The sequence below is a fragment of the Musa acuminata genome, chromosome BXJ1-5, assembly GCF_036884655.1.
Source record: "Musa acuminata AAA Group cultivar baxijiao chromosome BXJ1-5, Cavendish_Baxijiao_AAA, whole genome shotgun sequence".
Taxonomy (NCBI): domain Eukaryota; kingdom Viridiplantae; phylum Streptophyta; class Magnoliopsida; order Zingiberales; family Musaceae; genus Musa; species Musa acuminata.
Genome location: NC_088331.1, coordinates 47043139 through 47055740, shown reverse-complemented (window position 1 = coordinate 47055740; position 12602 = coordinate 47043139). Strand labels below are relative to the sequence as shown.

The following is a 12602-nucleotide window of genomic DNA, read 5'->3' as shown; positions in this document are numbered from 1 at the left end:
TAGGTGCAGAGATTTTAAATAATATTTCTATTTTTTAATTTAGAAAAAGCCTCAAAAGGTTTCGGTCCAGGCGCTCATCTTAGGGGACCCAATAGCGCATGGGTCCACAGCCAGCGGTTGCGAATGGGACCCACTTGGAGGAGAGACGTCAATGGTGGAGACGGATCTGCTGGTACTTCCCAGTGCGAACATCGCGGATGCGGAACCGGTCGCAGTCGACTCACACTCGACAAAGCCAACTAGAACGAGCCGTAACGACATATTTCTTTCTTCTTCTTCTTCACTTGCGGGCGACGCGAGGGAGCGCCGATGTCCTTCTTCTTCAAGCCGTCGTCGCAGTCCAAGCCGGACCCGGCGGAGCTCGCCGGGGCCATCAAGGAGAGCTTCCTCTCTCTCGACACCACCACCATCGCGAAGGTCGTCTTCCCCATTCTCTCTCTCTCTCTCCCCTCGCCTTTCTCCCCAACGATCTGGTTCTTGATGCCTTCGACTCCGCCGATCCATCATCTGATCCTTAATATCTGTTTTCTTCGGTGCAATGAGTGGCAGATCTGAGATCTAAACGCGATTCCTCGGTTTGCATTTCGTCAAGAACCTCTCGATCGAGTTCATTGTGGAATTTTCTTTTCCTTTGACCTTGTTTCGATCCTGGTTTTGAGATGTTGTTTTGTTAGGTTATGTGGTTGATAGAACTCGTTGTGGGATTTGTATTTACCTTGAACATACTCGTCGCTTCTAGCTTCACGCAATTACTGGAGTCTGTGTTCTCCAGATGTTAATTTGCTGAAAGTATAAAGTAATTAAAGTATGGCCGATCAAGGGGCAGGCTGTTAAAATATGAACATAACTTTGCGAGGGTTAATCTATGTGATCGGACTTGGGTATAACCCTATGCCATACTGTATTAGCTTCCATATCTCCTATGCATAAATTCTTACATCTCCTACAACTGGTGGAATGGTATATTATTATATACACTTCTTGATTTAAGACGGGTTGGACTTTAATACTAACATGATTGCTTTTAATGTCAAATCTTAGATTGTATTTATCCAGAAATATGACTCCTGCAAACATGATCAAGTCTTGAATACTAAAGGTATTCTTATACTAATTTAGTAAAGAGATTATTAGAATATTAACACACACACACACACACACACACACACATATATATATTTCATTTGGTGATTCATTGATATAGGCTTTCAACTGAATGTTCTTTCTCTATGTACGCATGTCATTTCTTCAAATAATCTATAAATAATGTTTTATAAGTTCATGTGGTTAAACCCTTGACTTTCTGAATATATATTTGAAGATGTTACTCTACTGCAGCATTAGTCTAGAGCTAAAATCTTCACGTGTGCATTCTTTTCCAATTCTGGCAAGCACCCAATCTGTGCCTGCTGGCTAAGCTTGTCTCTGTCTCATACAGCAGATATTGAGTTTGCACTCAGTCATTCTGCTTATCTCAAACTGTCATTTTTCTATGCCCAAAGGCAGCTTAACTCCACATGATTCACAAATGTCAAAAACACCTTTCAAGATAAACATATGCCAAGTATTTTTAGAGAGACAACAACGTCATGCACTTCTTTTTGATAGCAGAAGCATTTGAGTTGATTTCTTCATTTTTTTAAGCTATTATACTTTGTTATTCTAGGCTCTTGAAGAAGTCGAAAAGAATGTCCTTTCAATGAGGCAAATGCTTTCAGGGGATGCAGAAACCGAACCAAATCAAGATCATATTTCACAGTTGGTTGTTGAAATATGCAAAGGGGATGTTCTTGCTCTATTCATTCATAAGTTGCCAACTTTGAGTTGGGAAGTAAGTTCAGCCTTCATTTGGTACAATTATGACCATCATTGATGCCAAAGCTAATCGATGCTTTCAAATCAGGCCCGAAAAGATTTGATGCACTGTTGGTCCATTTTATTAAGGCATAACGTTGATTCTAGATATTGTTGTGTGGAATATATTGAGAATCATTTGGAACTTTTGGACTTCCTCATTATCTGGTAAGTTATCTGTCTCTCAAGCATATTTAGTTTGTCATCTTATCTTCAGTATGTATGAGAACACTTCTTCCTGGCATCAATATTCAAGTGAACTTAGTACATAGTTGATTAGCTAATTCTATGTTTTGGTTCTTAGGTTGCTAGATTGTGGTGAGGATCAATTGGGTATACTTGGGAATCTTCCATGACTAGTGCACGGACAACCCTTTCTTCAGTCAAGCATCAGTGGCTAGATGTTGGCTTCTAAGTCCTATATGCAATAAGTAGCTTAGACCATATGCAATTCAACCTTCGTATGGCCCACTGGGTCCAGTCTTGATACATTGAACGTTGTACAAGATGCTTTCGCATAGTATTGAACATGAGATCTATCAACTGTGCAACAGTGCACTAACCACTAGGATCTCTATTGAATGATTACAACATGTAAAGTGAGTCTTTTGTTGGGGTCACAATCTGATAGGATAACTTGTGTCCAAAATGCTTAATTCCAAGTTAACAAGTGTACATCCATCAACCTCTTATATGTTGATCTAAGTTTTAGTCCACTTTTGATGTGGGTCTAAACCGAGATGACATAACCTGCCCCACTTAAAGGACGTTAAGCACCTACGTAGCCCAAATCACCCTAGTATAGTGCATGTGAGGCCTACTCTAATGGTCCCTCCATATCACACTCTTTGGCCCCATTGGACAAGTAACCCTAGTATAGTGCATGTGAGGTCTACTCAAACCCCTTGCCATACCCAATACTAGATCAACTCTGGTTGCATTTTGTCATGACTCAATCTTATGGGATAATTGCTCTATTAACTTCGTCGAGTCTAAACCACTGGTCCAAAAATGTTTAAGCTCAAGTTAATAGTAATACACCCATTAACCCATTAGCCTCTTATATATCAATCTAAGTCTTAGCCCACTTCCGATATGGGAGTAAACATACTCATCTAGTTGGAATTAGCCCAGGTTGTAATTAGCCTCTTAACGATAGTACAATTGTTAGCCTCTTATATGTCAATCTAAGTTCTTAACTTCTTAAATGTCAATCTAAGTCTTAGCCGATTGAACCAGATCGGCTAAGGTGTGCATGGGCCACACCTAATTTACGGATCCAAACTTGAATCCAGATGGGCCTTGCCTTGCATTGCTCGAGTGCCTATGCGAAGGTCCCTATCGCCTGATGATTTCAATGTCTTCAAGGAAGAACTTTGCTCTTTTTAACAGCATGTTTGAATAGGTTCCCTTAAGTTGGTTTAGATGTTAATCTTATGGTAACTGCTTGAAATATGTTGATCGTTTTTTTGGGTCTTATCATCATCTTTGGGTATCTTCAAGGAAGAACCTGACTTTGCTATTTTTAACAGCTTGTTTAAATAGGTTTCCTTAAGTTGGTCTCAATGTGTTGATTTAACTGTGATTGAATTCGTAAGGACATGTGAAGGCTAAAGCAATTTGATATAGTTAATTTTTACATATGGTCTCACTTTAGGGATGTTTTTAGCATCCTAAATCAAGGCATTTTCTGTTCAGTCAAAATTAGGTTTTCGTAGCATTTTGAAGCATGCATTACACCTACCCTTTAAGAATCGAACTACATTATGTTTAGCCTTGGAATTGCAGTAGTTACTATCAGTAACAAGCAGTGGAATTGTAGGAGTTCCACCCTACTTCTACTCTGGTTTCTTTCTGTTTAGCCTTGTTCACTTGCAGTTTTCTGGATTTTTTCACTTCTACATTATGACAAGAAACTACATTATGCTGGCGTTTTCAGTGAAGTCTTGAAGCTTAATTTAGTTACTGATTTCCAAACAGTTACAACAACAAAGAGATTGCGTTGAGCTGTGGTAACATGCTGAGGGAGTGCATCAAATATCCAACTCTTGCAAAGTAAGCAACTTGAAATCGTTGCTAATTTTGGTTTCTTGTCATCATTATCTGTCTATGTCACATCCCAAGTGGACTTCCAACATAGAAACATCCAGAATGTACCAACAAATCAATTCAGTACCATAATGTAGCAAGCATAATTTGATATTGCAATGCATGTTTAAAGTCTTACTGACAATGGACTAATCGCTCAAATAAATGTAAGCTTGATCATTTATAAACTTAACACACAACTTGATAATCCTTCCACCTTGATGCTCATTTAGATCTTGTGGCTTTGAAAAGTTATAAACAACACATCTAAAATGTAACTAAAACTAGTTTTATATATGATGCATCTATAAGTTTATAGACTAGTTTTAGATTAGTCTATAAGTTTTAAATCAAGTTGTGGGATAAACATATTAAATGAATTGTTTTTCTTTCAGCAACTAATCTGTTGAAACAAAGACTAAACTTGGATTGTAATATACAATTATGCTTGTTATGTTATGGTACATTCTGGATGTTTCTATGTTGGAAGTCCATAGGATGTGTCAGTCAATCTTATTTGTTGTTGGCATATCTGAATGTATTCAGTTAAAGTAAATGCATAAATATTTTAAGGTTGCAATGTATGGTTAGCGTTTGCAAAATTTAACTATATGATCGTATTTTGATCAGTTCCTATTTTGTTTCATATGCTTCTCCAAACTAATCAAGATCTGCATCTTGCCAAAAATCTACCAACTACAGCCTTACTGTATAGCTACACATCAGTTGAAGTGAAACTGCTCATCACAATTATTGTTATGAAATTATTTTATTTTTTACAAAAGTAACGTTATAAAATTTTCACTTTAAAATGGTTGTTATGTTACCTTTATCTTGTATACCTAGGCCTTCTGAAGTCTCTATTTGGCAAGATGATTTTTTTAGTATTCTGTTTATGATTCATATTGACAAATAAATTCAACATTGTTCAATCTACTCATCTGATCAGTTTGACACAGGACATTTTATATTTTGTTGATATTGGGATTTTGGATACGAAGTCTGTGTCAGAATTGTCTGCAGAGAGTGGTTCATTGATTTTAAGAACTATCTGATTGTTATTTACGTAAGACAGACTGCAATATGTTTATAATTACATGAGTTATTTGATTTCATGTAGTTTATTTCCTTTGTCTTCAAATAATCCTGCATACTTGTGTGTGATTGATACCTCCTTAGATAAATCCCAAGTGCAATGACATGAAAGCAGTGACTTACCACGTATTCTTTAAGAAACATAGGATCTTAATGAACTTTGAGGAGCAGGTCGAAACCAAACTGTGACATTTATAAGTTTTTTCATATGAAATTTCTAACTTCTCATTTATTATATTATGGCCATTAATTTTTTGATTTTGAATGCATTTTGATTTTGTAGTGATCTTTCAGATGTATCCTGGAATCAAGGAGCTTTGAATTATTTTTCAAATATGTGGAACTGCCAACATTTGATATTGCTTCAGATGCTCTTGCTACCTTCAAGGTCAGTGTTGCTACTTTTGGCATACCTATCATCATGTTTTAGACTCCACGATTATGTTCATGCACTGTCCCATGCTTACTAATGGATGAAATTTTGGCAGGACTTGCTTACAAAACATGAAATGATAGTCTCTCAGTTTTTGAGTTCACATTACGTTCAGGTCAGCTATCAAGTTTTTCATGTACTACTTTAGTTGTTCAGGGGTCAAGTTATTCAAATCCAACTTATTGCAATAATTTGCTGGAACATTCTGCTAATTAGACAAGATGTTTCTGGTGTGTTTTCTTTCATCTGATTGAAGAGTTTCATGGCAGTTCTTTGAGCTTTATGAAAAGCTATTGACATCTCCTAACTATGTAACAAGAAGACAATCCTTGAAGGTTAGTTTTATTAGTGATCTATATTTAGCTTCTGTCTCAGATTCTTTTGTCATTAGTAGTTGGGTTGATGTCAGTTAATATTTAGATTCTCTCGGATTTCCTTTTGGAACCCCAAAATTTGCAAATAATGAAGCGCTACATTTTAGAAGTTCGGTTCTTGCATATTATGATGGCATTACTAAAGGTAAATGATTTTTCAGTTTTTTTCTCCTATACTACTTTTACTAGTTTATTGTATGTTTTTTAAAGTTGTAGTTTTGCCTGATGTACATTGTAGTTTTATATGCAATTACTTTATTGTGTCCAATTTTGTATTTCTTGTTATGTGAAAAATGGAAGAGTTCGATTATATTCAACACTGTATTAGAAACTATAGCAAAGTGTGATGACAAAAAACTTATATTGGTTCCATATGAAGTTTATTCTTTCCATTACCTGGTTATGCAACCCTAACTCCAGCATATATAAATATAAATATAAATAAATAAATTGAGTACGTGGTCACCAAATGTGTTGTGTCCTTTTTGCCTATTAATCTAAAAAAGATCCCATTGTGTCCTAATGACAACGTTAAGGTCCCCCCCTCGCTAGATCCCATCATATCCTAACAACAATTTTAGTTTACTAAGGTCCTCCCCCATCCTCTCACTCACTTCCCTCCCTCATCCCTAAAACACTTGATCAACAATCTTGTATCTGTAGTCTAACTCTAGTTTTTATGAACATTTAAGCAATGGTTGCATCTAAAATTTCATATAGACTGTGAACCATCAGAGCCTATAGCATCTAAAATAGAGATTCATCTTGCAGCTGCGTAGTCACTGCTATCTCATTGTTTAGTTGTGGATTTCATGTAAAGAAAAGATAATTTAGTTGTGAACACTTCATATAACCATTTTTTGCTTCAGCAAGGCAACTTCCAGGAAAGAGTGCACATGCCGTTCTTTTAATCTCTGTTTCCTTTTAATGAATGATGACATTTCTGCTCCATAGTTGACTATAGATATACAATTGTGTACCTTTTTGTTTAAGAATTGATATCTGGTATAATGTTATTATATGCTATTTATGGTCCATTTGATTTCATTCATAAAGAGTATTTATATTAAGTTTTGATAATCATATGGAGCCCTAATCTGCATATGTCGTATTCTATTTAGGACACAAGCAAAAATATCCAGATTTCTGCCTTCCACATTTTCAAGGTAGTTGTTTTCTCAGAACTTTTGGCACAGTTATGCGAAATCTGCTGATAATGTGTATTTCTTATGTTTTTATGAGTTAGTTGTCTTTTAATGTTTTACCTTGAAAGAGGAATCATAAAATTTAGTAATAAACTTGGGTTAACCAATTGGTTTTTTGGTCATATAGTACTCAAAAGTTGCATATTGCTTTATATGCTTGCATTGCCTTGAAGTAGGAGATTTTATGTTTCTACTGATGATTGTTTGTGTAATTCTTTTTTTTACCTAAAATTAGGTATTTGTTGCTAATCCGAATAAGCCACGGGAAATTATTGAGGTTCTGATAGACAATCATGACGAGCTGTTGATGTCACTGCAAAATCTTCCCATGAGCAAAGGTAAATTTCTGTGTTATGTATCTGTTATTTGACATGTTCTAGCGAAAAACGATGAAAAATGAGTCATCTCATGACAAATATTATCGCATTGGACTGACAATGGTTTGTCGTATGATTGGGGCACACCTTGATATCAGCTCGGTTAAGAACTAAAAAAGTAATGAAGGAATCAGCCTCCCATCTCAGTTTCATAGGATTCACTTCTTTTGTTCTGATGTAGGTGAAGATGATCAATTTGAAGAGGAGAAAGATTTAATCATCAAGGAGATTGAAGAACTTTGCAATCTATCGAAGGCCACGACGTCATAGGTCTGCCTTCTTCGTTTTATATATTTTTTTATTTTTTATTTTTTTGTCTTATTTGTTTGTGTGATATGGCATTATTTATATTTGATCAAATCTGGTTTATTAAGAACAACATTCATGGAGATGATGTATCTCTCTCTCTCTCTCTCTCTCTCTTTGGGTCAGAATGATACCTCATATCCTCGATTACTGAGGTGGATCTCACTCGTATCGCCCACCATCATTGTGGTCGGAGGCCTAGTGTGATCTGACATGCAGCTCCGCATTGGATCCTATCAATTCTTGCAATCACAAGACAGATGTTATATGCGACAGGTAAAATATCTCTCTCCCTCCGCGGCTATACCGTTGCTAACATGATCCATCAAACCATAGTTTGAAGACTAATAATCTATAATTACTTTAGGAATTGAGAGCGGGATGGTTGGTTCAATGGGATATATGCATAATTACATCAAGAAATAAGCATGTTCCATAAAGATTCTAAATTAGTCGGATAGTTGGGAGATCGAATAAGGAAATAGTGTAGAGGACACTGACACCTAACACCACTCGGAACTTAAATATTTCAAAATTCCGACACTCCCACCATTTCTGTCAAAAGCAAAAGTACACAAAACTCCTCTCCGCCATTTCTCTCTCTCTCTCTCTCGCTCTCTTTTTTTTTTTTTTTTTTTTCTTTGTCACCACAGTCACCACATACACTACCATATTACAAAGAGACCCCAAAAAGGAAACATCACCTCAGAAAGTTGCTAATGTTGATCTCTCTCTGCACACCTATGCCTGCGCTTCTAACGGAGATGGCAGCCTCCCCTTCTGAAACCGAGGAGGAAGATGCTTGGTGTGCTTCTTGGGGCCGACCGTCCACGGCAAGAACACGCCCGTGCCATTGCGGGGCGCCTTCTTGCCAGGGCCCACAACCATCGCCCTGCGCGGCGCCACCATTACCACGGGGCTGTGGAGAGCCAATCCCCATGCGGCCGGTATCACGCGATGAGGCCAGGCGATGACCCCCGCGGTAGCCACCTTCTGCGGTATCGTCGTCGTCTGTGTTGTCCCGGGTTGCCAAACCGTCATCGCCTTGGTTGGCTGCAACGCGGTAGGCGAAGCTGCCGCCTGGCGAGCGGCGGCATGTCTCACCTTCACGAATGTGACGATGACCCTCTTGTTCGGTGAAGCGCAAACAACGTGCCTCGCCATGTCCGCGCTGTTACCGCGCATGACTAGGAGTGACCTGCGACCAACAAATATAAAAGCAAGTTCAACCTTCTCATCATCAAGATGGACATTGGTATCCGGTCCATCGCATACATACCCTTGCTTGATGGGAAGCGTCAAGGAACCCTTATAGTTTCCTTCATGATCGCTAACAAGAGACCGCCCAAAAGCGATCGTAGTTTCCGAGAGGACGAGTGTGGAAATGGGATTGTCCAAATGCGGAGGTTTGAAGTACGGCTGCGAGTGCTCATCCTGTGAAGCCACACGAGAAAACCCGGCATTAGAATTACGAAAGGTTTCAGGCACATGCAAAGATTTGCTCGAGAGAAAAAGGGGGTGTGTTACCTCGTCGAAGAAATTGATGATGCAACTGTCGGGCTTCCTAGTCTCCGGTATCAAACGCCATTGAACCAAGTGATCGATTACAGTCTGCAACGCGGAGGGAATTGGTTCGATGTTACCTGTGCATCAAACATTTCTCATGTCAAGACAATCTCAGCTTACTAATCGAGTACGAAGAAGCCAGAAATGGGGCTTTTACTTGCTGCCTCCGTCGTTGATTGGAATAGTGGGACGCCAAGCTGAATGATCTCTCTCTTGTTCCCTTTCATTTCTTTGTTGAAGAATATATACGTCTCACCTGAACACACATGCACAAACTTCATGGTAGAAAGTGGGCAATATATATAGCAAAAAGAAGAAGCATCAAGAACAGAACTTTACCTGGGAGTTCGCCGCCGCGTCCCGCAAGGCGGAGCTCATCTACGAATTCAGAGAGCGTGAGCAGCTCCGAGTCTGTGAAGATGTCCTCGTACAACTTGAGACCCTTCACAACATTGACCTGCTCAAAGCATTTCACGAGTGGAGAAGTCAGCAAACGGGGATCAAATGGGGAGCTGGGAAACATAGAACCGAACGACTACTACTTCCTACGCCATCTTCTATTGCATCTCTATACAGAAACTGTGCCCAATGATGGTGGTAAGATGGAACTCGCCATGTGCCCTTTCACCGACTCCTTGGCCACAAAACCTTTCGAGATCTTAATCCTCTCCGGACGCACCGAGCCATCTACTTCTGCTTTCACATCGGCCTTGTCCGATGAAGCTGGTGCTTCTTGGGGTCCTAAAACCACACGAAACCCAATGTCAGTGAGAACATTGATGCCGAGAAATCAACTTCATTCAGCGGCGTATTTAACAAGGTCGGCCGCCGTTCCAAAGGTTGAAAATCTAGATGCATAGCATGAATTGCTTCCGAGGAACGCCGCGGAGGGCCTGGCGGACTTGACCTCACGCTGTCGGGCGGCTGCCACTTTTTCTACTCCCGCCCGCCGGCGGTTGACGTCAAGAACGCGACGCCGGACCGCATCGTCACGCCTCTCAATTGAGTCGCAGCCGATCAGGGATCCACGCCACCTCCCCTCCTCGATCGACAACCACCTGATCGAACCTGTGCCACGTGGCAAAAGCGTAACCGTCCAATACTCCCTCGACTCCCCGTGCGCCGGGGTTGTGGCGCCCAGCCTCGTTAACGTACTTCTCCCTCTAATAGAAGTTCACGCCACCCTCTCTCTCTCTCTCTCTCATCTCTATCGCCTCGCTCTACAAGTCCAAAAGGAGGAACTTATCGTGAAGCGGGAAATTAACAGTGCCCGAAGGCGCGGGAGTACGGCGAGTCCGCCGCAGCCCGTGAACCCTTTCACGGGCCGAGTTAAGCGACCGGAACTCACCCTCGCAGACGAGTTAGCCCGGTGAGGCGACCTAGAAAACCGAGTATAGATCGGAGCATCAACAGCACCGTCCGATCTCCCTAGAAGGGTCAGTTAGGTGGTGGCTCGCGCGAGACGAACCGATACTGATGCCGAAATGCAAGTAAAAAGGATCTCCGGAAGGTTAACGAACACAACGTGTTATATAAAATTAAAATAAATCAGATAAATAATTTTTAATTCACTAATTTATTGAAGAGTAAAGACACCGATAGTCGATACTTACCTCCGTACGCTTCACCGTCTTCGACGCCCCTTTGATCCGAAGAATCTCCGGAAGGTTTCTCCTCCGCCGCCGCCTCGGCCGCCGCCGTCGCTTCTTCCTCGACCGCGACCTTGGGGTCGGCAACTACCACCTCGGGAGCAGCAGGTTCCTCCTCCGCGGGAGGGTCGTCCACGGCGAAGGAGGCGGCCGCCGCGCGGTTAGCCGCCACGAGGCGGAGCTCGGCGGAGACGTCGGCGATGGAGAAGTACTTCTGCAAGTGGAGAACCGGGATCCAGTTGAGGCGGCGCCTGTGCATGGCCGCGAACGCTGCCTCGTACTCCTCCCCGCCTTCGATCTGCGCCAGGTGGCCGCACAGCTCGTCGATGATCGCGTTCGCCGCCGCGAACTCCCCCCGGAACCACGCGATCATCGCGTCCCTCGCGTACACCGCGGTCGCGTCCCCCGCTCCCGCCGCCGCCGCCATCGCCGCCACCAACACTCCTAGAGAGAGAGTGACAGAGACTGGGAGAGAGGTTGGAATAGGAGGAGATGAATGGGAACGAGGACAAGCGGAACTACGCCCCGAGGGCTCTATAAATACTCGGGGAACCAATGCACGCCTCAGCTGACGTGGCGGACTGGGAGGAGTGGAGGACGGTTAGCGGGACGAGCGGAGCGATACCGCGACCCCAACGGAACCATCGGAGGAGATAGAAGGTGCGACCATCTCGCGTAAAGTAGGCTCACCGCGGTGAGGGGATCCCGTCCCTCCGCTTTCCGACGCGCGTGGTCCTCGCACGATCGGTGACGTTACGCTTCCACGGCCGTTTGATCCAGCGGACCCCGCGGCGGGACCGGTGGGCCCGGGGATCTCCACCGTCAAATATTCATCGGGCTGTTTTGGTCAACAGACCCCTCGGCTACCGTAAGGGCGAAGCCCCATCGGACGGTTACGAGATCGCGTAGTATGGACTCTCCGGCCCGTGATACGTACACTATACGTACGTTCCCCGTGGAGAGGGGCGTGCAGATGTCGTCAGGGAGCACGTCCGCGGCATCGCGTGTGCTGTGTCGCGCGAGGCAGGGAACACGGTATATCGCGCACTCCAACGTGACCGTCCTCATCGCCAAAGTATTCGTGCCTATCTCATCTATTAATCGGATAATTAAAATGGGATGATGCATTGAATCTATATCATGATATCAGCGGGTGGCGAAAAAGAGACTGCGTGCATCGGACGGCTGTCATGCGAATCAATTCGATCAACAGTTCTCTCGGATTAAAGTCGACGTTAGAATATTCTGATCTGATATTTCATGATTAGGGCCAAAATGGCTCCTCGTGGAATCGAATCGCTCGAAAGGTTGATTTAAATTAAGGCAATTAATCTGCTGGAGCTACATGTCGTCGTCTGTCCCGTTCCAAGTATCACGGTATATATATATATATATATATATATATATATATATATATAGTTTGGGGTGGCGCGTGTGATGTGGCTTGTGCTGTGGAGCCCAGTGAAGCGTGCAATTAATTCGTGGAGGGACAAATTTTGTCTCGTATTGCACGAGGTGTGGGGCCCGCGAGGGGCGACAGATGGTTGGCTGATCAAGGGGAACCTGACGTGGGACCCGAAGGAAAACGACCGCAACGAAAACGGCAAAAGAAGAGGATTTATTAGGGGGGGGTAGAGAGATCCACCAAAAAAAAA

At 42.2% G+C, this 12602-nt stretch overlaps 2 protein-coding genes across 3 annotated transcripts; one reads left to right on the top strand and one right to left on the bottom strand.

The window, feature by feature from the left end:
• The first annotated feature begins 196 nt into the window (after positions 1-196).
• Positions 197-7815, top strand: LOC135674742 (uncharacterized). 2 transcript variants are annotated; one of them, XM_065184871.1, is made up of 11 exons: positions 197-417; positions 1667-1831; positions 1904-2022; positions 3835-3909; positions 5332-5425; positions 5526-5585; positions 5740-5805; positions 5891-5989; positions 6966-7010; positions 7285-7387; positions 7608-7815. In XM_065184871.1, the coding sequence occupies exons 1-11, from the start codon at positions 310-312 to the stop codon at positions 7694-7696; spliced, it is 1023 nt and encodes a 340-aa protein (XP_065040943.1). In that variant the 5' UTR covers positions 197-309; the 3' UTR covers positions 7697-7815. The 2 variants fall into 2 exon arrangements, with proteins under 2 accessions (XP_065040943.1, XP_065040944.1); XM_065184872.1 differs by lacking the exon at positions 5891-5989.
• Positions 7816-8142: 327 nt separating this feature from the next.
• Positions 8143-11471, bottom strand: LOC135674740 (RNA demethylase ALKBH10B-like). The gene is made up of 7 exons (XM_065184870.1): positions 10912-11471; positions 9912-10039; positions 9638-9755; positions 9456-9554; positions 9260-9375; positions 9012-9166; positions 8143-8930 (listed from the first exon to the last, which is right to left on the bottom strand). Exons 1-7 carry the CDS (start codon positions 11372-11374, stop codon positions 8474-8476), a joined length of 1536 nt encoding a protein of 511 aa, XP_065040942.1. The 5' UTR covers positions 11375-11471; the 3' UTR covers positions 8143-8473.
• Between the last annotated feature and the right edge of the window lie 1131 nt (positions 11472-12602).